Source organism: Poecile atricapillus, chromosome 4 (genome assembly GCF_030490865.1).
Source record: "Poecile atricapillus isolate bPoeAtr1 chromosome 4, bPoeAtr1.hap1, whole genome shotgun sequence".
Classification (NCBI taxonomy): Eukaryota; Metazoa; Chordata; class Aves; order Passeriformes; family Paridae; genus Poecile; species Poecile atricapillus.
The window spans coordinates 6,986,645-7,014,512 of record NC_081252.1 but is presented as its reverse complement, the minus strand read 5'-3'; the positions used below and the strand labels follow the sequence as shown (position 1 = coordinate 7,014,512).

Genomic DNA, 27,868 nt, shown 5'->3' with positions numbered 1-27,868 from the left:
ACAGAAATCCAGTCAGGGATCAGGATCGGGATGTGCTGCAGCCAGAGCTCATGGACAGCCTGCCTTGTCCTGCAGCCAGATCCGCCTGCTGCCTGCATTTGGAGCTGGCCTGTGAGGAAGCATTAAATAAGGAGCAAATGTGCTGTTGATAATGAATGTGGAGCTGGGAGCTCGGATCACAACCTCTGTCCTTTCTGAGCTGGGTGACTATAAAATACATGTCCACTTAGAGCAGCCATGCCGCTGTTTTATCTGTGACAGAGCACTGTGCACCCTTGCAGACAGGGTGTGGAGCTGTAGGAGCGTGGCTTGGTTAATGAGGGGTGCAGAGGTGTAATGCCTAACATTTCCTGGGAGCCAGACAAGTGTCAACACAAATCAATGAAGAATAGAATTGTTAGAATTTATCTGCTGCTGGTGGGATGTGATGGAGACAGGCCAGACAAAGCAGGCAGAGCAGAGTGGCCCAGAAGTGACCTGGAAGTGGTCACGTCCCATCTGAGGGCTGGCCTGTCGTGCTCGGGGCTGAGGCAGCTGTGGGGCTGTGTGTGACTGCAGCTCAGCTCCCGGAATGATTCCACTGGGGCTGGCAAACCTCACATTCCATCTGTACTGACCATCACCAGATCACAAGAACTTCAAAATGCCAAGAGACTCGAAGTTCATTTTAGAGCCACTTTGGTTTTAGTCAGTTCTGTTATATTCTGAGAAGTATCTCTTAATACTTGGTGTTAGGTAAGCAGGTCAAGTGTTAGGTGAAAATGTAGCCAGCAAGGTTTCTATTGAATCTTATCTGACCAAAATCCAGGGAAAAACAGGTAGCAGTAGGGTGTTGTGTTATTTCTGTTTCAACTGACCTGGGATTTTTTTGACCTTTAATGAAAAGAAATGCAGCATTTTATTTCTGCTAACTGCAAAATAAGGAGATCGTTTAGCTGTTTAATAACAGCAACCTCTTTCATCTAAGTACAGTTTAATTAAGAGCTAATAAAGCAGAAGTTCAGACAGAACCCTGAAAACAGCGTGCTAATTACTTTGCTTTATTAAATACTATTCGCAGCAAGTATTTATAACCTTCACGTTACCTTGCCGTAATTAGCTCGGTTCTCATTATCTGGTGGCTCAGCCTCCAAGAAGTGAGAAGTTGGTGAAGGAAGTTAGAAATATTTCTTAAATCTCTTGGTTGTACAAATGATTTACCTAGATGAAAGAGCCTAATTACTTGAAAATACGTACTTGCGCTATCATCAAGATCATTATTGTATGTGATCAAAAAACAACTCTAAAGGAAGACCCAGTGACATTTAAAACAGCGTGTCCTGATGAAAAACCTTTTGATTGAAATCATTTGAGCAATGTTTCTAAAGTGGCTTTTTATGTTTTAAGGATCCTTCACTGGATGCATAAGTTTGGGCACCTAAGATGAAGTTGTGGCTCCTGAATTTTTTCTTCTGTTGGACACTGAAGAACTTAGTGGGCACATAAGTGGGCTTCAGCCTGATACTTTATTGGCACTTAGGGGGAAAATTGGGTTACCTGTTCTCCATCAGCAATACACTTTGCAGAAAAAACGGAAGGTTTTCTTTGTTTTTTCTTTTGTCCTCTCTGTAATGTCAGCTCTGCTAAGAGAGTGCACAAAGGCAAATGAAGCTTTTTGTCCTTTTGTCCGAAGGATAGATAAAATGTTTTTTTTCAGGTACATCCTTATACTCAAAGCAATTCTTCTTATTAAATGTTTATGGTAATGGGTGTCAAATTGCTAATCTTGGAAATGCAGAAAGAGTAGTCATTGCATTTTAATGATGTTCCAAAATCCATAATTTATCATGAAGGAATTCTTTTTCCTCAGAAGCAAAGGAGTCCAATAAAATACTGATTCCCAGCCATTTGGGTTGGACCTTCACTGAGGCTGTCTTGTGTTCCTGCTTGTTGTGCTGCCTCCCAGCAGCCCAGGTTCTGCAGGAGGGGGAGCTTGAGGGAGGCAGGTGGTGTGTGAGTACCCGAGCAGCAGATTCTGCTGCAGCACTCCCAGGGCAGGAAAAGGCAAAGTGATGTCCCAAAAAGTGCAGAGTAAAAGGACAGCACATCAGTTTCGGCTCATTAAACCTCTCTCTACCAAGAAATCCACTCAGAAAATGGCTCGAGTTCTGTTTCTTCCCTCTCATGTAAGAAATACAATGTGGAGAAATTAAAGCTACTTCTGGATAAGAGCTCCCATAGAGGGGATTGCTCTGCTTAACTCAGGTGCTTTCATATTCCACTTGTTATTAATTTGTCCTTCCTTTTCAGAAGCTCCTTGCCTTTATGGAAGGGCCAACACAACATCAGAAATTTTATTCAAGCAAAATAATTCCTAATTTAATGGCTCCTTTGGTAGTATTGTCAGACAGTAAAGCATTTAAATAAGCAAACATTAAGAGATGAGATCTGCTTCCCAAAAAAAGGAGGAAGAGAAAGGCTTTCTGGAAAATGATGAAGCTGCCCTTGCGTTTGTTGCTGACATGAAGGCGTGTACCGATGTGAAGTGTAAGATGTTAATGCTGCAGCACTGTGAGGCTCTGTCTGTCTGCTTGCCAATTTAGTTGAAATGTACGTGATTACAAGTAGAATTACCAGCTTATTGAACTATTTCTCTTTTCAAGTGCTTGAGTTCTTTAGCAGCTTTTCAGCAGGAAAATAATCATAAATATGTTGGCGTGACTGCACAAAGAAGGCATCCTTCCTCTTTGGTGAACCAGAGTTCAACAAGGCAAACTTGATTTATTCCTTTGATCAAGTCAAGGCATTTGAGTCTGAATATTTGTGTTGATGCTGAAGAAATCATAGCCGTCTGTTGGCTGAAGACAGGCTGACACTTGTAGTTGCTCTGTGGCAGACTCTAAAGTGAAATTGCACTGAGATATTTGAGGGCAGGAGGTAGGATGGCTTCCTGGCTGTGGAAGTGGGGAGCAGGTTTGAAAATAGGAGTTTTATCCTTGGCTTTTCAGCTGATTTACTTGACCTAAAAAATTGACAGCCTATGTCATCTGTCCATGTCTCTGTCCTGTTTGAAGGATGAGAAAATCAGTTGTTTGGCTGTAGGGATAACATTTGTCTATCTCCTGAATTGTAACAGGGCCTTTTCCTGAGATTTCTCTTTTTACTATTAGCAAAACAAGGGTTCTTTCATCATGTATTGAACACTTACCTTTGATTGCTGGCACTAGGAATTTCCTAAACCTAGTCTGTGAGCTAAGGAGAAGTTCAAAAGAAAGAACTCCATTGGAACTGTGTACATGAAAGGGATTATGCAGCCAGCAATTTATTTTCCTTATAGTACCAGCAGAAATATAACACGTACTACATAATTATTTATAAACATATGAAGGCTTGACAGTTTAAAAATACAATATTCAGTACTGGTGTATTTATGTAGCATCTCATACAGTTACCCAGAGGGGCTGCTCATAAACAATCATAAGATATCCAGAAAATACCAGCAGTTTACCTTCAGCTTATAAAACAGCATGTAGAAAAGAAATGTCAGGCTTTTAGTCCCCCTACTTTTTCTCTCTTTCTGTCTTTCTGATGGAAACTCACAGTAATCAGCCCTGCCATCTGCTACTATATATTTTTCATGAGTTTTAACATTTTGTTTTTAGAACCTGAAAGATGAGTAAAATGTCAAGTCGCCCAGAAAATAATCCTAGGCACGACAACTCAAATGTTAGCTGGGCTTGTCTGTACCCAGAGTGGTTCACAGCAGGTCTGGGGCCTCCCTCTTCACAGGCAGAGCAGGTCCACACCCTTGGAATTAGCTGATACATCCCCAACACGAGGCAAGAAGGTGGGAACCGCACTGGCAAAATTAATTCCCAGGGAAGAAGCGAACTCTGTGTTGCATTGTTACAGAAATGTCTTGGGCCTCTTGCCACCTTCCTCCCTCCTCCCTTTGAAAAGTGGGTTTGCCATTCTAGTTTTCCATCCTGCTGAAACCAGACTGGAGGTGACAAGCTGGGAAGGTGTTAGAAAGGTACAGGATAAAACCTTCAGCTCAAGAAATGCTTCCAGCTCTTAATGTGGAGGGAAAGAAGTGAGCAGCCCTTGGTGCCACCTCGCTGTCAGGCTGTGCTCAGGATCCCTTCCCCTCTACACGTGTGCCCTTAGCCCAGGAAGGGAATACCTGCATTATTTGCCTCCTACCTTTCCAAGCATGCAGAGACAAAATTATTTCATTGAATAGATTCTGAGCAGCTCAGGGTTGGTTTTCATATAAATCCTGTGCAGATTTGCTGCTTTTCATTAGAATAAGAAGCCTCCTCGGAGATCTTCACTCTCTCAGCCAAGCAAAAGCCGTCGTTACAGCATTGCAAGGTTTTTCACTTAATATTCTGCTTCCTAAGTCTGGAGCTTGTTTTCAGTTATCTCCATTCTGTGCTTCATTTTGCTCATTCTTTTACAGTGTCTCTAAAACTGTCTCTGGGACAGTTTTCCGGCTTTGCAGTAAAAGATGATGATCTTTACCAGGTGAGCCCTGGGGAAGACCCAAAGTAGAGGTTGTATGCTCTACTAAGGTGGATACTGTCTCAATCTATAAAATGAGTCATATTTTAAGGAATTGTAAGTTGAGTGTACTATGCCTCAACCAGACTGGAGTTCCTCATATTATGTTGTCATTGGCATGTAATTGTAGGCAAATCACTTCCATGATGAAAATGTTCAGGGAAACTAAATTTATTGGTTCATATTTTTCAAGGCACTAAGTTGTCTTTGCATTTCAAGAGTAGGGCAACTGCTAGACCTTTAAACCTTTGAGAATCTCCAGTCATATTCATCTTTTTTGTGCAGTTAAGTACATTCCCCATTCATAACACAGTTACTCTTCTCTGACAGTAGTAATGTTTTCCAGCACTTTATTAAGATCATTGTGCTATACTCTATGTTGACTTGGAAAACTTTCTGATGATTTTGCTCTTCTGTTTTGTTCTTACTTTGCAAAGTTTGGAACACTGGGTTTCTGTGTTCCACCTGAAAAACTGAACAAGGGAACAGCGGGGTGTAAGAGCCTGGGAGAGAACTCCTGAATGTAATATGGAAATCTTAGGAGCAACAAATCAAGAAGAGCATATTGAAACCAGCAAGTGAAGCTGTACCTGATGAATAATGCTTCCTCCTTCTTCCTCCATGCTGTTTTTTTGTTTGTACTACTTTAGTGCAAGTACACAGATGCTGAGAGTCAGTATCAGCTCATTGTCTGAGAAATGAGTCAGTATTTGAGGGAATCTGCCAACCAGTTCTTTGGTGTGGATAAGGTTGATTTTGCTTCTTGCTATCTCACTAGATTTTTCTTTTTGGGTTGCCCATGAGTTTGAAACAGGATAGAAATGCTGTGGATGTACTTGAGCTGATGTAGAAAAGTGTAACTCTGACAGCTGCTCTTCACCCTGGTGAATGGAGCAGTGCTGGGGGGGTCACAAGAGATCTGAAATTCATTCCTGGCTGTGCCCCAGGTTTACTGAGGGACCAGTGGAAGGTCTTCTCTCTGTGAATGCCTTTGTTTTCCTCTCTCATCATTCAGGGAGTAACCCAGCATTTAATAGCTGGTCATCTTCATGAGGGAAATGATGGAGTTTTCATGCGGTCTTTAATCTTTATGTGCTAATAAAAATATCTGTACTGCTCTGTCTTACATAAAGAGCTGGTTTGAAATAGCAAAACCAATTGAAAAGGCACATAACTGTAAAATTATTTATATTGTTATATTAAATTTCTCTGCCAGATTGTATTTTCTACAGGTATGTTTATATGGTGGTTTGTTTTGTTTTCAGGCCCTGCTTGACACTCAGAATCTTTTGAGAGCCCAGATTACAAATTTTACTTTCAACCTGGGATTTTCAGGAAAATTCTATCACACAGGTAAGAATGAAACACTAAAAATACTTGGATTTTGATGGTGTTCTGTGTAGTGTGAGGACAAGTAGGAATGGTGGAGTCTGAGGGCCTTAGTATGCTGTGTTCCTGCATAACTTTCTGGTGTGGAGCAGATGAAATGCCTCCCGCGCTTTTATTCAAATTAATTCCTTTCAGTCTGCTTTTGAGTGGTCAATTCCACCAATCACATAAAATTTTGTAGTGATTTCACTAAGGGATCTGTTGAGCTACCACAGTTCTTCCTTAGGATTGTTTAATTTCTACTGTAGAAATAGAGCAATGTATTTTATCCCTTAAAATAATTTTGTTTTAAAACCAGTATAGAAATAGAAGAGATCAAAGAGTATTAAATAGGATGTGGGCCATCAAAGTGGTCCTGACTGTCCCATTTTGTCCCCAGTGCCTCAGCAGGAGGTATTTTAACTGGTCACAGTTTATTATGTTAATATCATTCCTGCTGTTTCCAACTCTTGTAAAAAATATCATGAATGTAGAAACTTCAGAAATGTTTGGGTTTGTTTTTTTTTTTTCAATTTTCTCTGCAGGGACTGAGGAGGAGGATGAGGGTGATGACCTGCTGCTGAGATCTGTGGATGAGTTCTGGTGGTTTCCCCACATGTGGAGTCACATGCAGCCACACCTCTTTCACAATGAGTCCTCACTGGTGGAGCAGATGATCCTCAACAAAAAGTTTGCCTTAGTGAGTTACATTTTTGCATTCTTTTATTTAATTAGGTACTCAGGAACCATTAGTCTGTTTAGATTAAAAAAAAAAAAAAAAAAAAAATCAAGTTTCTGAAAGAATAAATTGAAATACCATTGAAAGGTATTCAAATGACTTTGTGAAACCACTGGATGTTGGGGTTAGGTAAGTGTGCCACAATTTCAAAGATGCAATTCTGCAGTGATACACCTTATATATTCCCTTTGGATCAGCTTTACATAAACTTGTTTTGGAAAGCATTGCCTTTACTAATTATTTATTCACAGCAAAGCTCTGAATCAAAATGTTTCAGTGAGAATACAAGAAAAATTCAAAACATATTTTAGGTCTGAGGATATTGGAGAAACAGATCACAGTTACTTTCATACAACAAATTGCAACAATCAAAACATGTTATTTGTCTGAAGAGGGAGTCTGGTGTCAAGACTTAATTGTGTCCCAATATCTCAGCAGACACAACCATGTTTGCTGGATTACATCTGCTCTTCTGACAGCCTAATATTTCTTCTTCTTCCTTTTTAAAATCCACTGGTTGCTCTTTAGATGGCAGGTGATGCCTTTGTTCCTGGAAGGAGCAGGGGGATTTGAAATACCAGAACAACAAAGAGTGCACTTAATGGCCATGTGTCAGTGAGTGTAGGAGAAAAGGATGGACCAAATCATCCAATTCAAGTTTGTGTTTGAAAACTTGGGTTTTGATTGAGACACATGCTTTCTTTCAAGCAAAGATTTCACCAAGTTTGCTGTAAATTGTAGTTGTACAGAGTACAGGACAGCTCTGCTTTAATGTTTCCTTTGAAGAAAACATTGCAGTAGGTGTTAAGATTTCCAAAAATGTAAAAATCTTGTGTCCAGAATTGCCCTTTTAATACGATTCTGTGTACTGGTGCAAACTCCACTGGAAATAAAATGGGTCCTTGTAGTTCTGGTGTGACCTAAGACATCCTCTGGGATCAGTGTGCAGGATGTAATCGTTAAAGAGTGTTATAAGGATCATGCATTTTCAACCTTGGTTTATGTAACTTCAGCAATTGCCATTTTCTTCACTACTTTCAGTGCTTTTAATGCTTACAAATACCTTCTATTAATTTTTTTACATGTTTAGACATACGGACCTAAAGCTACTGGTTATGTTTCATTTGCTCAGAGCATTTAAATGAATAACAGAGAGAAGTATCCACTTTTTTGCAAGAGGCCGAAATTGCCGATGCCTCGTGCGTTATCCACTCAATGTGTGTATTGTGTGGGAGATGCCCAACTGGGGAATAAGAGTCAGTAAGGAATAATGGAGACACTAATTCATTGAAGATGATAGAAGATGATTATTAGAGTGAAAGATTTAGATTACATATTTATTACTGCCTGTTGTGAAACTTGAGGGGAGAAGCCTTAAAAATCAGACTTTTGTTTCTAGATAAATGAAGGAGTTGCAGTGGGATGTTAGAGAAGGCAATTTCTTACATGTTCTGTGAAGATTTTCCTTTCTGATGCTTATGCATGCTTAAGGGCAGTAGGAAAGATAAAAGGAAGAAGAATTGGATTATCTGTGATGGAATTAAATCGTGTAAAGTGGCGTAACTGATGGAGGATCCACTCTTTATCTCCTGGTGCAATACAAGCAGGAGGGCAGATGTTACTCACTCCTGTTTGGCAGATTACACACGGTGCCCTTCATGTGTGCCAGAAATTCCTAAAAGGAAACAAGAATTTCACCATTCTTTAGACATAGAGAACTCAAGGTTCTCCGCTGTGGTTGAACCATTTGTGTCTGTTACTCGCAGTACATGATTTTACTAACATCACACACCTGTTTTTCTGGAGATTTTCATGTTCCACAGTAACTAGTTTATTCAAAGGAAGAGGTCCTGGTATCAGCCAATGCTTTGCACACACAGTATGATTAGGAAATAGGGTGAGGATAACCGTATTGATTCCAGCCATATTAAAAACTCTCAGAATTCAAAGGCAGTGCAAGAGCAGTCTTCCTAAATCATGGCAAAATGATATCTTATGGACTGTGCTTTCCACTGATCAGACTATCAAGGAATATGTGCTATTTACTGTTCATTTGAAAAGTAACCTGAAGGAAAATGCATTGGATGTGAAGAGAATGGAATGGCATCAAGGTGAGGGTGTACACATGAGAAATGCCAGGAGCCTTCAAAAATAGGAAACGTGCTACAAAAGGGTTTACTCTACAACATCCTGTAGAGTGTTACACATGTTTAACATGACAATAAAATAGTTAAGCTGGTTTTTGAAAATGGATTTGTGTTTTGATTGGACTAGAGGGGAAATGCAGTGACTGAAATTCAGCTCCTCATCCAAGTGATTATGAAGGGACATGTAGTGGAAATTGTGGTTTTTGTAGTTGTAGCTGCCAAATGCTGCATGTTGTGTTGAGTACATGCCAGTGATTTTCTCTTTGACATCGGAGTTTGTGACTAAATTCCTTGCAAGAACTTGAAAGAGTGCAGCTTTCTGTTTAATGTAGATTGAAGAAACCAATGTAAAATGCATTTATATCTTTCTTCCCTGCCTACTGGTGTTTTCTAAAAAGGCTTTCGTCTTAAAATCCTGTGCTTTATCTTCACCATGCTGCTCTCCATCTCCTTCCAGATCAGCACAGTTTGATATTACTGTTATGTGCATTTCAGACCTGTTCTCGGTCTTTCACAAAGAAAGCATCTGAGAAATGCCAAAACATCAAGTTTCTTAAATTTTTGAGTGCAACCATTGTTCTGTCATGTTTCAGGAGCACGCTATTCCAACTGACTTGGGCTATGCAGTGGCACCACACCACTCTGGAGTTTATCCAGTACACGTTCAACTTTATGATGCCTGGAAAAAGGTGTGGAACATCAGAGTTACCAGCACAGAAGAATACCCACATCTGAAACCTGCAAGGTATAGGCGAGGCTTCATCCACAAAAACATCATGGTGAGTTGTACTGCTGATGTTCATTTTGTACTCTGCCATTTCATGGGCAATTTCCTTTGAAGTGGAAAAGCAGGGTATCCTAGAAGTTCACATTGCAAGAAGCACGTACTGCTCTGCATAACTAGCAAGATACATTTGACAGTGTCTTGTTAATTAAAATCAGTCTGTTGCTGGTGATGTTTCTGCTGATGAAGGTGGCATCCAGACACCCTGCTGACAGCAGTTAACAGGCTGTTAACAGTTCTAGTCCTGTGGTTAATGCTGGTTCAGAGAGCTCAAGGAACAAGTCCATTTTGCATCATTTAACACAATCTGCTGGGTTAGATTTCTATCAGGTTTTAAATTTGCATGGTTCCATTAACTGCAGAAGAGTATTGCCAGGTGATGCTACCTCAGAATCTGGATCTGGGTGGGTCCATACTTCTCTTTTCCCCGTGAACTGTGCGTGGTTGCCCTTGTTTGGCTTCCTGCCATACACAAATGTGGGCTGGGCTTTGCAGCCTGGTTTAACCCAGAGCCTCAGGAGAAGCAGGGAAGGAAAACACCCCCCACACCACTTCCAGGCTACCAAAGTGCTCTCAAATCCCAGTGTTTTCCTAAATGACATAACTCCCAGCTCTGTCACTGACAGCCACGTTTGCCAAAGGAAGGGCTTCTACACAAGTGACACGGAAGGCGTTGTGCTGTTGCCATCTGGGCACTGGGGTGGAGGCTATTTCGGGTTCACATCTCATCGGTATTATCATCTCAGAAGTGTTTCAAAACAGCTTTCCAAAATACTTGGTGGCATGTTCCCAAGTAACTTTCTTTTGGAGCAAGTGGGAGAGCAGTGAATGGGAGCCCTGTGTTGTACCTCTGGCTGCAACAGGCACTTGTGGGAGGTCGAGAGCCTTGGCACAACTCTGCCACTTAGGACAGAATTCTGGTATTGTTCTCACATTGCCATGGATACCACTTCCCTAAGCTAAGTAGTAGCATTTTAAAGTTTTGATCTATTTTTGGGTGAAGCAAATGAAAATCATCTCCAAGAATCTAGGAACAAAAGTGACACCAATCTAGGGTTGAGCTACAGTTTGCTCTCCTCAAAGCAATCACTGCGTGTGAAATAATGGGTTTGTGGATGTGCTCAGGGAGCACAGAGCATTTGGGGAAGACAGATTGACTCAGAGTCTCCAAAAATCCCTTCCATAAATATTTGTGAAAACACGTCATTTGAAGACACATAATGAGATTTAGCACAAGGACACTGCAGCCAAAAATCTATTTCCAAAACCAGTCATACAAAACCACCTGTTCAGGGAGTCTCAAGCTTTCAGTTCTCCAGGGCAAATGCATCAATATTTTACACCTGCAGGCTAATAGTAATAAACACACTCAGTAAAAACATGGTTGTGTAAGATTTGTCAGAGCACCTCACATCAAGTACAGCTTCATTCCCTGCCTCTGTGAAAAAATGTTCTCTTATTTCCTCAAGGAAATCCAAAGGTTTGTTAAAAACTTAGGCAAGTTTATAGCAGATGTACAAATTCCATACATTTTCTGACAACACAGAATTTGCAATCCGTGATCACAATCTTCTCTACATTAAAAAAAAAGAAGTTGAGAAATGAAACTTCAATAAATAAAAGAGTATCTACAAAACCACAGCCTGTGTCAAATATTTCTATGCTTTAAAAGCTAATCTATCATAGCAATCCCAGTTGAGCTCTATCCATGAACATCCTTACTCAGCTGTTGATTTTCCATAAGGAATAGGCATAATGGAAATGCTCTCCAGTGAATTATTTTCTGAATTCAGGAGAAAATATTTTGAGTTCCTGATGAAAAGTGTTAACTGCGTTTACTAGTTCTTCATATTCAAAAGATTTGTTCTTGGAATGTTTTTAAAAATAATTTTGCTTGTACTACATATTTCAACAATAGCACAGTTGCATGGGAAGTAAATATTTCTTATAAGGTGAGCATTATTGGAAAAATTTCTCATGTGTCAAAGTAGAATTGTTGGTGGTGATGCCTAAGCCAAAGAAACCCCAATTTGCCTTTGCAGTTACAGTTTAAATTTACAACAAAGCCATCATTCAGATAAAAGTGGAACTGATTGATACGATACAGACTGATAATATTTTAGATTATCTTTCACATTATTTTAAAACTTTAGACTTCAAATACTTGGATTTAGGATGAGGTGTTATGGAGAGAGTGAGTTTAAGGAGGCTGTAATTGTAATTTCATGATAGAGATCAGTCTCCAATTTCAAACCAAATGTGATGGATTTTTGGATGTTATGATTTTAGTGATAATAATTCATCTAGATCAGTATTGGTTTCCAGAAAAGCTGAGAGGCCAGATATACCCAGCAATTATCTGTTCCATGTTACTTCTCTGACTTTTAGCATCTCATTAAAAGCATCAACCCTTGAAATTTTTTATGTTTTCTTCATAAATTCAGGTGCTTCCTAGGCAAACTTGTGGCCTATTCACGCACACCATTTTCTATAAAGAGTATCCTGGAGGTCCAAAGGAATTAGACAAAAGTATTCAAGGAGGAGAGTTGTTCTTCACAGTGGTTCTCAATCCAGTAAGTACAGCAGAATTTTGAAATGTTTTTTAAAAATTAATTGAAGGAAAAGTTACTGAATGTTCCAGTGCTGATCACCTGGGTCTCCCAAACAATAATGGTTACTGCTAGTGAGTTCTTTGGCTTTTTCAATGAAGTAAATTATGATCTATGTATGTTAGTTATACAAAGCAGTCTTCACCTTTTTTTGTCAACTGTTTTGTTAGTAATGCAGCAGTGCCAGCCTCTCTTGTTCTTTACTTTTTGCATGAAATAAGACCCCTGAGATTTAATTTTTTGAAGAATTTGAATGTAAAGAACTGCTATGAGTGTTCAGGTAAAGTTCACTTCTCTGCTGTGCCAAAGTTGTGATGCAAAGTGTTGGGAACACTTATTGAGGTGAGAAAGCTGCAAGCAAGGAGGGCTTGGGCTCCAATCAGTTCTGAGAAATTTCAGTTGCTCTCTCATAGCAGCTTCAAAGAAGAGATCCAAGTAAAAGAGCCACACAGTTCAAAGAAAAGATCTGAGTAAATGAACCACATGTGCTTAACCTTTCATTTATCTTTAATGGAAAATAAGCAAGAAGTGCGGTGCTGAAACTACAGAACGCTGACAGAAGAGAGCAGTGTAGTACTTCAAAATGGCATGGGATTAGGTCAGCTGCCTCAGAGCTGACCTTTGAGACAAGCTTTTAGATAAGGCTTTCACTTGGGGTCCAAATCAAACATATAAATAAAATTCTGCTGCTTTATAGAAATGTAGTCACTAGGAAGATCAAAGAGAACAAAACATTTCCAATCAAATCTTTTGGAATAACAGCCTAAATATTTTGTGCCCTTTTTGAATCTTCTGCAATGTGATGCAGTCCAAATGAAAACCATTTCTGAAAGCTACTTCAGCAGTTTATATGCAGCTGCATTTTTCAAGCCTCAGATGCTTTCAGGCTCTTTGAGAGCAGTTACTGTGTTTTGTTCCCCTTTTTTGTGTTCACATAGCAAAATTAGGAAATACAAACTTGACTTCCTTTGCACGCTTGTGGCTTCCCTTCTAGAAGGTGGCAGTGGTTGCAGTCCTGGTTTTGATGATGTGTATTGTTCCAGGCACAGGATAGAATCAGTCACAGAGTGGTTTAGGGTGGAAGGGACCTTGTACACCCTCTGCTTCCAACCCCAGGTTGTTAATAGAGCTGAGATCTGGAAAATTCATTGCATGGGGAGGGTATTGGCACCATAGCAGCTCTTTGGCAATGTGGGTTTTGACTAGAAGTTGCTCGGTGGGCAAATTAGAAGAAGGCACAGAACAATATTTTGAGTCAGGACAAAATATATTCCACATTGAAATACTGCCACAACAGCCAAAAACTATTTTACAATGTAGGGAAACAGCAAAATTTAATAGGAGTGCTTGAGGTATAAGCCTTTTAAATGAAAAGAATTGTGAGAATGGAGGGGAAGACAAGCAGTGAACCATCCATGGTTTTTGATATTCATCATGGAGGTTTGATCATGTCTGCCTGACATCCTGGAATGTGAGTACAGTAATGTCTTTTTATACATTACAATCAGGTCTTTGATTCATGCATTGCTGTGTAGGCTGTGTGATCACTTATTTCTGAAAATTATGATATCCCCAATACAATACAGGCTAAAAGAATAGAATGCATTGTTTTCTAAATATAACTGTAAATGAATATTTGGCCAAAATCTGCCCACGACTCCTTCGAAGGAGTGCCTTTGAAAACATGATATATCTGGTTTGTAAATACCTGCCTATGAAGAGTTCCCAAAGTTCTAAGCATTAGCTTTGCACACAGTCACTTTAAAGACTGAGGTTTGTATCTTTGTGGGGTGTAGGTCTTGCATGTATTTATGTCACACTTTGCAAGTCAGCGTTGGGCAAAAATTTAGACATTAAAATGAAGACTACGTAGCTTTAGGAGTCTGTCTGGCATTTTGAATTTCATAAGCTTTCTTGTGTTTTCATCAACATTGCTGGAATTTCTTGATGTGAAACACTCAGCTGTTGAGAGGATGCAAAAATTCCATTATGAGACGTTTTCAAAATGTTCTTTTTCACTGATACAAAACTAAGAAGAGAAAACACTACCCATGAATCATTACAGTGTCAGCTAAACAATGTTCTCAATAATGAGTACATAAATAGTTTGTTTCCAAACCTGGAAAATGGGAGTGTGGGTTAAATGTTAATCTTAACAAATTTCTTCGTTATATTTAATTTGGAAGTGAATATCATTTGTCAAGTGTAAGTTAGCAGGCTGAGACTTCAGGAGCTGGATACCCTACTCTGAAATAAGTGCCCCTAAGAGTAAAGCCCCAAATTTCTCAGTGGTTTGGCTGTGCAGTGGTGTAAGAGAGGCTCTGCCTCCTTACAGTGTGCTCCATCAAGCACCACATGCAGGATAAACCACAAGAAACCACAGGACCGTGTGTGCAGCTGTGAGTTTTTGTCATGAGAAGCAGCATGATGGCCCTGTTCCCAGAGCACTGTACAAAGCAGACGTTCTGCAGGTAGGAAAAGCCTCAGGAAATGCTGCTCTGCAGATGCTGGGAACCAACAGTTGGCTTGTTGGAGTAGCAAATCTCAGAGCTGGCGGGTTGTGTGGTTTGCAGTGGTGACTGGGAAGTGATCCTGACCGCTATTCCTGTCAGGCATCCCGAATTCTGAAGTGTCACCAAGCTGAGAAAGAGCCCAAGCACTAAGAGAGCACTAAACTCACTCTTCAAGTAATATTTTGTGCGTCTGTCTCGCGTTAAAGATCTTGCTGACTGCAGCGGCCCTCGGGCGAGATCGTGCTATATCAGGATCTTGCACAAAATGTTTCCCAGGAAAAGAAAAAGCAAGCTTCAGCAGCCTGTATTATTGGTATACTGGCATCATTTCTCCCATGTTATCAGTTGAATAATTGACATACAGGGAGGTGGAGGGACTGGCACTGATTCAGCCAGGGAATTTTGGGGCAAAGCCACAAGGAAAAGGTGCGCTGTAGAAGTGTGTAGTGATGGGTATCTTATCCAGTCAGACACATCTCTGGTTTATTGGCTCACATTGTTACTGGTTTTCGTACTACTGTACTGACTTTAAAACATTTTAGCAAGTATTTTTCCTGATAAACTTGTTAGAATCTTGAGTGATTTCAGACTGATCTCTCTCTCTCTGCAATATCCAGTGCAATTCTTGGATTAGTAAAACAAATTTCTGTTCAATGTTTCTTAGAATGAAACTGTACCAGTTTCCTAAATCTGTCCTTTGGATGAAGAGAGCCATTAGGTTTGAGCTGTGTATAATGAAGAGGTCAGTATAGACACTGCCATCAACTCCATCATTGCTTCTCAGATCCTTTGAACTCTAGAAGATACAGGTCTGGAGCTTCTCTATCCCACGAGATGAATGTTTAAGGGTAACCAACAGTTCATGAAGTTTTTCTGTACCTTTTCTGCCCCTCAGAAAAACAAACAGAATGCAGTAATTGCATTACAAGCACTTCCTTGCAAAGTACTGTGTGTCTGCAGATGGAAAGAAAAGGGAAAATGCCCTGTGGAGAGGAATTTGGTGAAAACCTTCAAATGGTTGACAGCCCAACAATGAAACTAATGTGTAGCCAGCTGTGTGCTCTTGACATGGTTACAGCAGCGCTGATGAAGAGGAAAGGCTTTAGGCACTTTGTCTGATTGATCTTAAAATAATTGTAATCTTTGTGTGCGTTCAGTTCTAAGTATTATTTTCTTCTAATTTTTACCTCTCCCCAGTTGCAGTGAGTAGAGCTGTTCTTAAGCTAATTGACTTGCAGCAAGGGAGAAATTATCTCCTTTAGCACTGAAAATGAGAGGATTTGTACGAGCATCAGCGGAACCTGCTGTATCTTAATGTGACCCTGAACTGGCACTACAGAAGAAAATCAAAATCCAAGACATTCAGACTCAGCTTTTCCATTTCTGTCCATCTTGCTTGGCACGACCTCATATGTAACTGTCCTGAGTGTGAGAAGCAGGGAAGATGGTCCAGTTTGACAGGCTTGCCCCACTTCATGGGTGAGAAAGGCATCACTTTTCTCTCTTCCCTGCCCTCTCGTGCCCATAATTCCAGCAAAAGCTGCCGTCACTTGGGGCAGGGGGGGAAATCAGTTTGGCAGAACATTTTGTCTGACTGCAGAACACAAGTATTCTTTGCCTTCCTATCTGTTCTTCAAAACCCACCCATAAAAGCCAGAGAGAGAATCTGGTATTTTGTGGGTGGAATAGGAAAAGAAAAGAAATTCCTAGGTCAGCAGCCAGTGTGGAGAGGCTGTGGAACAGTGGAGAGGCTGTGGAACAGACAGGAATAGCTGTCTCTTTAGAGTTGATTCCTTGTAACAGTGGGCAGGAAATGCATTGAAACTGTGGCAATGAGAAAATTTTCTTCTTCTATGATCCTTAAAATTCTTGAATGGAAAGCTTTGTGCCAGTGGTTTAGAGTGAAGTGAGTCTTTTGAAGAGTACTACCACTGCTGAGTCACAAGGGGAATGAGCAGCAGCAGCAAATAAACTTGGGGTTCCTGACTGTCAGATCAACAATTCAGAACTACATCAAATACACCATTTTGTTTGAGTCCATAACTCTTCCCTGGCTCCATCATATTTACAGTGGAGACACCACTATGGAAATGGAATTCCACTGGTTGGCAGTCTGCGAGTGGATGGGTCTGTGGCAGCTGTGAAAGCAGCAGGGCAACCTCGGGGCTAAAAAGGGAGCAGCAAGCTGGAATCTCTGTGGTGGAATTGACCACAGCTTTTTCTGCAAGCATCCAGGTCTGAAAGGACTGTCTTTCAGCTATTAAAAATACATATTCAATATAGACTCTGCTCTGATTTGTTATTCCATCACTTTGGTAGTACAATGGAGCAAAACCTGCTGTTACTGGGTCTCTGAATACCTGAAACAAAACTGTTCAGAGTAACTTGGAAACAATAGCAGAACTGCAAACAGAGTGTGCACAGTGCCAAATTAATTGGATTGTAGGTGTTCTGAGAGTTGGATGTACTCTCATGGCCTGTCAACATGTGCTCAGTAGCTAAAATACCAGCAATATCCCAAATTGGAAATGCGTCTGCTGCGAGTGCCTAGCCGAGACCACAGAGTTAATTGTCAGTCATAATTTAACTTCATTTTGAAGGGTTGTGCATAACTTCATTGAGTTGGGAGGCCTCAATGCTGCATTGTAATGTTGTTGCACAGATGGGAGGGTGACATTGTGCCTGTGACTAAAGTACCTTGATGACAGGTTTATTAGCAGGAATTTATGCAAGTTGGAATTGCCCGCAGTAGATCTATATATGGTAAAAAATTAAGTGCCCAGTATGTAATAAGTGTTTATTACCTGTTTTTTTCTTATACCAACACTTCAAATTCCAGATTTGAAATGCCAAAATAATTAAACTCTTCAAGATCATCAGTGTCCTGCAAGTCTCAGACTTCCCTCCACTTCTCTTGCTGCTGCAGTTGATGCCTCAAAGAGGTCTTCTCTCTGCTCTGAGGTCTGATCCTGGCAGCTTAAGAGAGACCCCTTACCGCCAAGGGAAAAAGCCAGGAGCCTTAGGAAGGGCTAGTCCCTCCTGGGAATGGTATTATCATTCCTTTGGGAGGCAAGCACCTCTCCTTTATGTCAGAAAACAGCAGCTGTTAACCAAGACTCCAGAAGCTTAGTTTGAGCAGTGTTCTTGTTGTATCATTTCAGTAGGTGCAGCGTCCTAATAATCTTGATTTTGTAGTGATCAATATTTTTTAAAACACCAAGCCAGTTAACAGCCATCACTAGAAGCTGGGTAACTTGTTGCATTGTTTCATTCTGTGTAAATTGTTTGTCAAGCATCTCTTCTGTTCTTGATACATAAATTAAATCATGCAGGTTCATCTTTTCCTGAGACATGATTTAATAGCAGCAGCTCCTTCTCGGTCTCAACTCTTTGTTGACCTAGAAGCTGTTGCCTCTAATTGGGAAATGTTGTAGTAAGGAAATATGCAGCATAGAATGAGCAGTCAAAAAGATAAAAGCTGTTTCTCCTGAGTGCTTGTTCTCATTTCCCTACATTTCTGCAGTACCAGTCAGAATCCCAAATAAAATCAGGACTGGGGAAGGAGAGCAAATGTAACTTAGACCTGTATCCTTTGACTCTGGGGAAGGAGAAAATGCTGAGGAGAAGCTGGAAGGAGAAGGCAAAGCAGAGGAGAGCAGCTCTGATCTGAAAATGTGTGAGAGCAGGAAAGGAGCTGCTGCCCAGAGGCCAGATTTAGTCCCAAACCATCATTTTAAAAAGTGTCTGCATTCCATTTTGGTTCCCTCGTGAAGGATATTAAATCCCGTGGAGAGTGTGCATTGAAGTGCAAACCAAGATGATGGTTTGTTTATGAGGAACAGCTAAAAAAGGGGTGATCCTTCTGCACTGAAATAAAGAAAATGCTGAGATGCCTGAAAGAAATTATTTCAGAAGAGTGCTGGAAATAATAAAATCAAATAAGCTCTTTTTATCTGAAAGGGAGGTTAAAATGCTTGTTAGAGTAAATATAAATCTATTCACAACTGCTTCCCTGTTGAAGGAGGAATAAAGAAATATATGAGGCTGTGTTTGTATTTTCCAGCATTTCCCAGAGGTGGAAGAGTATTGAACAAATAGTGTTATTTACTAGGTCTAGCCTTGGGAGATGGCCACAAAGGATTCCTTTTAGAGCTCCTTGATTGGTGGTTCCAAGAGAGCAAATCTTCAGAAGCATAGCATGCTATTAGTTGCAGAGAAAGAATAATGATTCTTGTTAATTAGAACTTGTTTGAATGGCTCAGGACGTGGTATGATAGAGCAAATCAAAGCATCCTAAAGCCAGTATGGAAGGGAAAAAAATCATCATTGTGTTTTGTCCTGGTGTGAAACCGCACCACCTGCAGATGGAAGAGGATTGATATGTGTTCCCATCCTTCTGCACAGGGAGCTGGGGGGTGATCCACCATCCCTCTCAGCTCATCTATGGTGTTTCTGATGCCATCTAGAAGAGTTTTTTCTAAAATGTAAAGTCATGTATCTGGTTGGCTAAGTATGGATTTCTTTACAAGACTCAGCCATTTAAGTTTTCAACCAGCATTTGATCATCTTTGTGTTGTAAATAATTAACCATAAAGTATTTGACTTGAAGAATAAAACTAAAATTGGAACTTAGGTCTCTGGTAATCTTCCCCCTTCACTTTCAGAGTTTTGTATGCTGGAAATTATTTATGATGATATTCAAATACTCAATTCAATGAGTCAGTTTCTCAGCCTGTACTGACATTCTTAAAATGATGGCGATATTCTCTTCAGAGAAATCATTTCCGTGAACTAGCAATCTTTTCAACTACTCTCGCTTTTTCTTTCATGGCAGTGCAGTAGCTGTTGGCAGGTGAGGAGTTGCCAGGAGGTGAATTGCCATTAAAAATGTCAGAGGTCAGCCCACATGTAGGAAAGAAAGGGGCTGTCAGGAAAGCAAGTTAACCTTTTTTTATGGAAACCTGCTGCTTGTGACTTTAGTGAGAACAACGTAGTCCTGTGGCTGCTCTGCTCCTGCTTGGAGAACTGAAATAAAAAAGGAAACTTGAAAAGGTTATCCATTTGGTGCCTAAAGGGAAGGGGTTTTCAATCTCAGTCCTACCCACAAAGAAAGATCACCTCCTAGTGATTTAGCAGTGTGTATCTTTTGATTTTACTGTAAATACCAGCTTTTCATTCTTTTCTTTTTCTTTCTTTAAGCTGAGGACTGGAATTCCTTTGCAAAAGATTAATGTCAGTCCCTGAACTCATTTCAGAATTATAACCATGATAAGCTTTGCTTTTTTTAAAGTGGCTTGCATCAGGTCTTACTTGAAATAGAAATTGCTCATTCACGGCATTAGCAGATTTATTTATAAAAAGAGTCATGTTTCTAATTTTTTAGTGGAAATTAGTCTGGAGAGTTTATCTTGGCTGAGTTCTACTTTGAAAAGAACTTCAAGAAAGAAATCAGTGGTGGAGAGGCGAGGATGTGCAAATTTCAGTGTAAGAGCAGACTGTTGCATCAGTACAAAATTTCCTTGGACAGGGATCGCTGTAGAAAACAGAAGGTTCTGTCTGCAGCCCTTCCTCAGTCCCTGAGAGTTCAACCTGTGTATATTCCTGGTCTGCTCATCAGCTCAGCTCAGGTGACTCCAAAAACGCCCCCAAAATGTGAGAAAGCTTCACGGAAGCAGAGAGTGAGGAAGTGCAGTTGGAGCAAGGGCTGGAGCGGGAGGGTCTCTCTGGGGATCACCTTCAGAGTCAGATCCTGGGAGAGGAAAATACCACCTGCCTTAAAACTTTTGGGGGCTTTTGTTTGGGAATATTTTATGCACAGTTACTTGAAAGTACTCAGGTTTCAGGTATTTTTTTGTGTGTGTGTCAGGCCAGTGTTGCAGAATACCTTTGTGGAAGAGATGAGCTATTTACTCTATGAAACTTAGACTTGCAGCCACGAGATGGAAGTCACAGCAACAGACCTCAGCTGCTTCCCTTGTCTGTGGCTTCTTTACTCTTCCATGAAACCAGAAATTATGTTTTTAACATTGCATTTGTATTCCTCTTACAGTAAAGCAGTGAGTATTTTTTTTTTTTTGCTGTATCCTATGAATTAAATGCACATAAAGGTGCTGTCAGTGGTGCCCAAGCCCAGGGTAGTGTTGCACATCCTGCAGCTCCCAGAGCTCATGGGATATGTTCAGCATTTTCCTCGTTGATTGCATTGAGTTGACTGGAGCAGAAGGGGCCAGGGTAGTAAGGGCTGTGTGAATGTGATCCAAGGCTTGCTGCTCTGATTGAAGAGCAAAATGCAAATGAGATTTACATTACCTGGGGCTGCACTGCCATCTAGTGATGCAAGGACTCGAGGTGTGCTCTTCGTTTTGTCTCCCACAGATCAGCATCTTCATGACACACTTGTCCAATTATGGCAACGACCGCCTGGGCTTGTACACCTTTGTGAATCTGGCCAACTTCGTTCATAGCTGGACAAACCTGAAACTGCAAACCCTCCCCCCAGTCCAGCTGGCTCACAAGTACTTTGAGCTATTCCCTGAGCAGAAGGACCCTCTCTGGCAGGTGAAGGCTGAACAAGAGATCAGAAAAAAATTGTCTCTGTTTTTTTTTTTTTAAATTCTTTGTTTTGGTTTCTTGTAGAGAAAAGCAGTTATATTTTTAAGCTGGTTCCATAAAACCAGGCCAGCTGAAGCTTCAGGATGTGACTGTGTTCCCTGTCTCTTGTAAAAGGCTGTGGAATTAATATGCATTAAGATGTGGAATGAAAATTTTCTTTAATTTGTTTTATTTGTGACTTGACTTGCCTTTTTAAAAATGTGGGGAAAGGCAGGCAAGTGCATGCTGTGTTATTTTCTTCTCCTTTTGGAACTAACAGGAATAAAGCATTAGACAGACATGTTTATATGCATCTTCTAGTAGTTAAAGAAATGAGTTTTTCTCCAAGTGTGTAAGGAGGACATCCAAAAAGAGAAAAGAGCATTAAGACCATGGATACCCTAATTAGCCATGTGGAAGTAGATGAGATAGATCAGAAATTATTCGCAGTAGGCTGGGAGCTGCCCAAGGAAGATGTTTGCCAAGAAGCTGTAGATACCTGAGTCCTGACGATGATAACATTAACCCAAATAAAATCTTGTTAAGGTGGCTTGGTAGAAATACTCTAAGGAGCAAACTTTACTAAATCAAATATAAAAATGTATTTAAGCTTGCTTACTAAAATGTTCTCCTGCCTTGGATATTGAATTGCCAACTTCAGGTCTGAGATTGCAAATTTGTACTCAAATATGCATCTGGAAATTCATGCTGGTTTTGAATAAAACATTGAACTAGAGGGGAAAATGTCAAGGGTTTTGCATAATATTGAGAGAGAATCCTTTTAAAAATGGAAATTAGCCTGTAGCCAAATTAGTTGAAAGATGATAATTACTTAGAAAAGACGTTTTTAAGTTGCAGGGATTTAGACATACTGGATGTGATGTATTTTGTCCATAATTGATGTGATTTTAAATACAGGTATATATTCTTATTCCTCAAAGGGGTACATTGAGATAATTCTCTTCATCCCAGTGTAGTATTTCCAAACAACAGTGTCAAAAATTGCTTGTGAGTAACATTTCCAGAACAAATTTAAACTGATTCAATTGTGAAGCAGCAAAGATTAAAAATTAATATTAGGTACTGATTTGAATTGGAAGATCAAAATATGTATTTGCAAATAGAAAGCCTTAAATCATAGTTAACTTACTCTTTTAGTTTTAAAATGCAGCATATATAGTGTGGTAGCTGTTACAGAAATGGGGCAACTATGTATGTGTAGGATACATTTCTTCAACATCCTCCTTAAAGAAAATTCCAGACACTTAAGAGAAGCAGGTTCTGACCTGGTTACATTGGAAATACCATTCTGTATCAGTGGAATAGTTCTGGAATGCATTAGTTTTCAGTCATAAGGGAAAATAATTTCTGGTAAGAATATTTCTGTATTTATAGTATTTCTATGTGTAGGCAAAAAATAGGTAATTTATATATTTATATATAATATTTATATTAAAATTATTATAATATAATTATTTATATACAAGGGTAATATAAGAGCCTTCTCAAATGTGATTGCCAATGAAATTCTGAGTTTTCTTCTCTGTTTTAGAACCCCTGTGATGACAAACGGCACAGAGATATCTGGTCTAAGGAAAAAACCTGTGATCGCTTACCAAAATTCTTGGTTGTAGGACCCCAGAAAACTGGTGAGATTTTCTTTTATTCCAACAATATAGGCTGTGTGTATATTGAAATAAGTAAATAATCAGTCACTATAGACTCAGGCTGCTGTGTAAGGATCTTGATCATCCAACAGCATTTTTTTATTTTCAGATACCATGCAAATATAGCTTAATAATTTAAGTTACAGCAGCAGTCAGTACACATTGAAAATGCAGGGTTCAGGTGTGTGTCAGGTTTTTGGGGGCTTTATGTCAAAATGATTAAACTTTGTTAAAGAGGTGAAAGAGACAAGCTCTTGTCCAAGTGGAAGAAGGAAAGGACAGGACAGAGGCATCTTTCAAATGGGTTGGATTCTGAATTGCAAGTCCTTGTCTTGCATGTGTCTTCTTTACAGAACCTTGTTATTTCTCGGCATTTTTTTCAAGTCAAGGAGTTCCTAATGGACAGTTTTAATTAGGAGATTGCAGAAGATTATAAATTGACTTGATGGTTATTTTTCTTCTCTGTAATCAGAAAATTGCATGTAAACTTCCTTTCATCATCCCCAATCCCCAATAGCTGCTGGACCAAAGATTTTAAAATTATTTTTGTGACAGTCTCATATAGGAAAATATGTTGTTTTTTAAAACATGGCTATTTTAAGTAGGAAACACAGATTTCATCACTGGCACTCCAGTGTCTGTATTAACTATTTACAGTTCTTTAATTGTCCTAATTCTAAAAGCTCAGAAAGCATAGAATGTTAGGTGATACAAATCACCATCCCCTCAGTGAAATAAAATGGAATAAAGCTGGTTTAGTCCCATCTGCAGCTATGATCCCCCCAAAAAGATGTGTTTGTGTATATTTTTATTTTAAATCTCGGACTTTTATCCTATTTGCAGGTACTACAGCCTTGTATTTGTTCCTGATCATGCATCCTTCCATCATTAGTAACTCCCCCAGCCCAAAAACCTTTGAGGAGGTACAGTTCTTTAATAGAAATAACTACCACAGGGGGATTGATTGGTAAGATGGGTTATTAGTATAAATATAAAAGTTTATATGTTGTGAACAATAGAAAAATGACATTACTGTTGGTAGTGGTAATTGTGCATATATGAAATAACCTTCAGTGTCCTTCTGAAATGCAAAATAAATGCAAGTGAATAATGATATTATTACAGAATATCTTAAATGCACTAACTTCTGTGAGGCTTTCTTGTAAATAATCCAGATACCAGTATGTGCAGAACAGTCACAAAATGTGTGTCTCTCTCATTACACTTGCCTTTGAAAGAGGGACAGTAATGGTTGTTCGTTGGATATATGGACACAAAAGTTACGTTCCTACTGGAAATCTGATTTCTTAAAAGAAAAAGAAGGATACTATCAGGAAGAGGCATTTCTTCTTTCAAATAGGATATAGCAGTAGTAATAATGTGAATAATGAAAAATGGGGGCAGGGAAAGCCTCTCAAAATGTTCTTTAAAGATCAGAGAATGTGTCTGTGTGGCTCAGGAAGTGGTGCTGGGACAAAGCCTGTGTCCCTGCTGCCACATTCCCTGTGGTTCCCTGGGAGTCACCAGGCACGGCTGCACCTGAAGGTCACTCCTGATTCCTCTGCTTTCCCAAAGTGCTGTGCTGTAAAGCACTGCAGCATGAAAGCTGGTGACATTCTGTAGTGGCTGGGGAGCACCAGTGAAGGATTATTGATTTCTTGTCTTGTTTCTTTATTTTGCCTCCAGTTTAAGGGAGAATACTTCTATTGCTTTTGGCTTTGTATTCATCCATAAAATTAACAGGTCGAACGCTCTTCGGCGGTCTCAGTGCAGACACATCAGATCCAATTTGTTTGTCTGCCACTCGTTTCCCCAGGGTTGTAATTGCTGTGGCACATTGTCACTGGCAAGGGTGGTGAGTCAGCCACTTGTGCCAGTGGAGAGGTGCTGGATGAATGACTGGCAGTGGGAAATTGCTGCTGAGGAGTTCACGCAGGCGAGGCATAGCAGCTCCGTGCTGATGCAGCAGCCCAAGTACAGCGAGCCCGTTCTTGCACAAAATCAATGTTTTCACGTTGCTGGAAAACTGCTGTGCTGCTTCTCTCTTCCCTCCTGCCTTATCCTCTTCCCTAAGGTGCAGGTAGGATTTGGCTGCCACACAGGTGTCAGGTTACCTTCCTTAAGGTGGTGCTGGTGCATGAAGCTCCCAGGGGTCAGCCTGTGGAAGCCAGGCCATCCCTTGGACAGGTTCTCAGCACAGCACCCACCACCCTGCCAGGTTCCCACAGTTAAATCTCAGATCCTCACAACTCCCCGTTGGTGTAGTTGCCTAATTCTTAGATCCTGTCTGCCAGACAGATCTCTCAGACCACCTAGTCTGATACTGTATTTCAATGCTGCTTGTAATCAGCTTGCCACTTTGTAATTAGATTCAAGGGCTCTCCTCATTAGTCCATTAATTGGCTGAGATTCCTGCAAGAATAACAATCAGTTCAACTTTGTTTACTGTTGCGGAGGTAGGGCTTTAGCCCTGAGCTGGCTCTTAGTCTTTGTCCAAGCTTGGATTTAGAGCAGAGCCAGCTACAGAAGCAGAAGAGGGTTCTTTTACCCTCAGAACCTCAGGATTGCCGTTTTGAAGGCGGAGTCGATGTAAAATTGCAGGCTTCCAACAGAATAGTGGCAGAACAGCAGGATGAGAACTGATCTTGCTGTTGTTGAAATGGAGAAGTCTAAACAGAGCAGTCCTGCATTTCTTTATATAATCTTTGTTACAGGTTTCTTGGGCAAGTTTCTCTAAAGCCTTCTCAGCTGTGGCCTTACTGAATTTAATAATTATCTCATGAATGAGGGACTGTGCAAGACTTCTGCAGTGTGTCCAGCAGAAATGCTGACTCTAAACTTTGAGACCTCTTGGTATCACACCTGGTCCAATCTCTTTATATTTTTTCACTGATAGCACATCAATGTTTACTTTTTTTTCAAATTTTCCATGCTACCTAAAGAATCAATTCACATTTTTTTGTCCAGAATTCAGTGTAGTGCCATATTTGATGTTAAAGGCTTGCAGTCCTCATTGCCTTGTATTTATCATTTTACTTCCAGGACTTCAGTACAGCAGCAGAATAACTCCTCACATGATCTAGAGCAGATTTGCCCCTAGTGCCTGTTGCCTCTCTCAAAACTGGCCTTCTCCTTTCCTGGTAAAGCATTCTGAGCCCACACAGTCAGGCCAAGTCATTAGCTTCTAATAATTTTCTGAATAAAAACAGGTTAAAATGGGTACAGCTTCATCTTTCTCATCAAATCAGGCCTAATACTTCTGGGAAAGAAAAGTCCATTGACTTCAGTGGTTACAATTTCAAAGGCAACAAGAGCACATCATCATTTGTATTGGAAGTTGCTTGCTTGTATGAATACAACGAAGTCTAAGCACTGGAAGAAATCTCGGTCCTTAAGCATGGTCTTCAGAAGAGGCTGTTTAAATAACATTTCTTTTCTCAATACAGGTTAACTGAGAAGTCAAGAGGGCCAAAATTTCCTATTTATTGTTTTCCCCAGCAATAACAAGAAGTGGTGTGAGGGCTAGGGATAGAGAAGTCCTTGTATGACAAAGCAATTGCAGGAATTTAACTACAGCTTCATAACTGATGAGGAGAGCTCACAAAAAGCCCTAAAACAACTACAACCCAATTTTCCCCAAAAATGTGACTCAGAAAAATAAGTGATTTCTGTCACTGCTCAGAAACCTTTTACCTGCTGAAGCTGTGGGGGATTGTTTCCGTGCATCTTCACCTTATAAACAGCCTCTTACTCTTCTCAGTGAAAGCAATTCTGATGCTAAGTAGCTTTTTCTTACAGCGTTGCACTTCAATTGGTGTCGGCAAAAGGCGAGGTTTGGAAAACTCAATTTCTACTTTAGGCTTCAGCAGTTTGTTCTGACTGAAAAGTGAGAACTTGTGAATTTTAAAATACATAAATACTAACATTTTTACCCAGTTAAAAAAAAAAAAAGCTTCAATGTCTAATTACATGGAGTGAGAAGCAAGCTAGTACCAAGTAAAATTTAATCAAAGATACAATGTAAACTTTGGTTTGCTTTCTTTTTTTTGCAATTAGGTTTTTATTTTAACTGAGTGTTCTAGAATAAAGTATGCTTAACAGATTTATCAGCCTTTGTGTGATTTTTAAGTAGTTCTGAGGATGATGTTGCTTTCCCAGGTACATGGATTTCTTTCCTACTCCTTCTAATGTCACCACTGACTTCCTCTTTGAGAAAAGTGCCAACTATTTCCATTCTGAGGAAGCTCCCAAGAGGGCTGCTTCCCTCATCCCCAAGGCCAAGATCATCACCATCCTCATCGACCCGTCCGACCGCGCCTATTCCTGGTACCAGGTATGCACTTGGGAGAACATGGGCTGGCACCAGGCCAGATTTCCACCCTGAATCCTCTCTGTATATCCTCTCAGGATATATCCTTGTACCTGTCATCACCCATGGGCTGAGATATTGGTCGTATTTTAAGATATCAGTAACTACTTTTTCAAATTATCTCTATAATGCAAGCATGTAAAAATGAATATTTAATTAATTTATGTAATCAGCACATACAGAAATTAGTATATAGACACAGATATCTAGTTCATGCTCAAAATCCAGGCTAGGCTAAGAAATTTTTGTCAGTAAGGGCAACCAGTTTTGCCTTGTTTCCCCAGCTTTTGTGGTGTGTCAAGTTCCAGCAATGTCACTTCTTTTACAGCATCAGCGATCCCATGAAGACCCCGCAGCCCTGAAATTCAGCTTCTATCAGGTGATCACAGCTGGCCCTCGAGCCCCCTCTGAGCTCAGAGCTCTCCAGAAGAGATGCCTGGCACCTGGATGGTATGCTACCCACATTGAAAGATGGCTCGCTTACTTCCCACCTTACCAGGTGAATAAGACTCTTGACATCCTCATCCTATAGATATATA

General features: G+C 40.2%; 1 protein-coding gene across 1 annotated transcript in view; it reads left to right on the top strand.

Moving 5' to 3' along the window:
- LOC131578480 (bifunctional heparan sulfate N-deacetylase/N-sulfotransferase 3) overlaps positions 1-27,868 on the top strand; it is a 52,129-nt gene that overhangs the window by 17,876 nt on the left and 6,385 nt on the right. Inside the window, exons 3-11 of the mRNA XM_058837189.1 lie at positions 5,808-5,895; positions 6,456-6,610; positions 9,390-9,575; positions 12,025-12,153; positions 21,078-21,260; positions 22,846-22,942; positions 23,804-23,927; positions 27,119-27,293; positions 27,658-27,828. Of these exons, the coding sequence (XP_058693172.1) occupies positions 5,808-5,895; positions 6,456-6,610; positions 9,390-9,575; positions 12,025-12,153; positions 21,078-21,260; positions 22,846-22,942; positions 23,804-23,927; positions 27,119-27,293; positions 27,658-27,828 (1,308 nt within the window). The remainder of the gene's footprint in view (positions 1-5,807; positions 5,896-6,455; positions 6,611-9,389; positions 9,576-12,024; positions 12,154-21,077; positions 21,261-22,845; positions 22,943-23,803; positions 23,928-27,118; positions 27,294-27,657; positions 27,829-27,868) is intronic.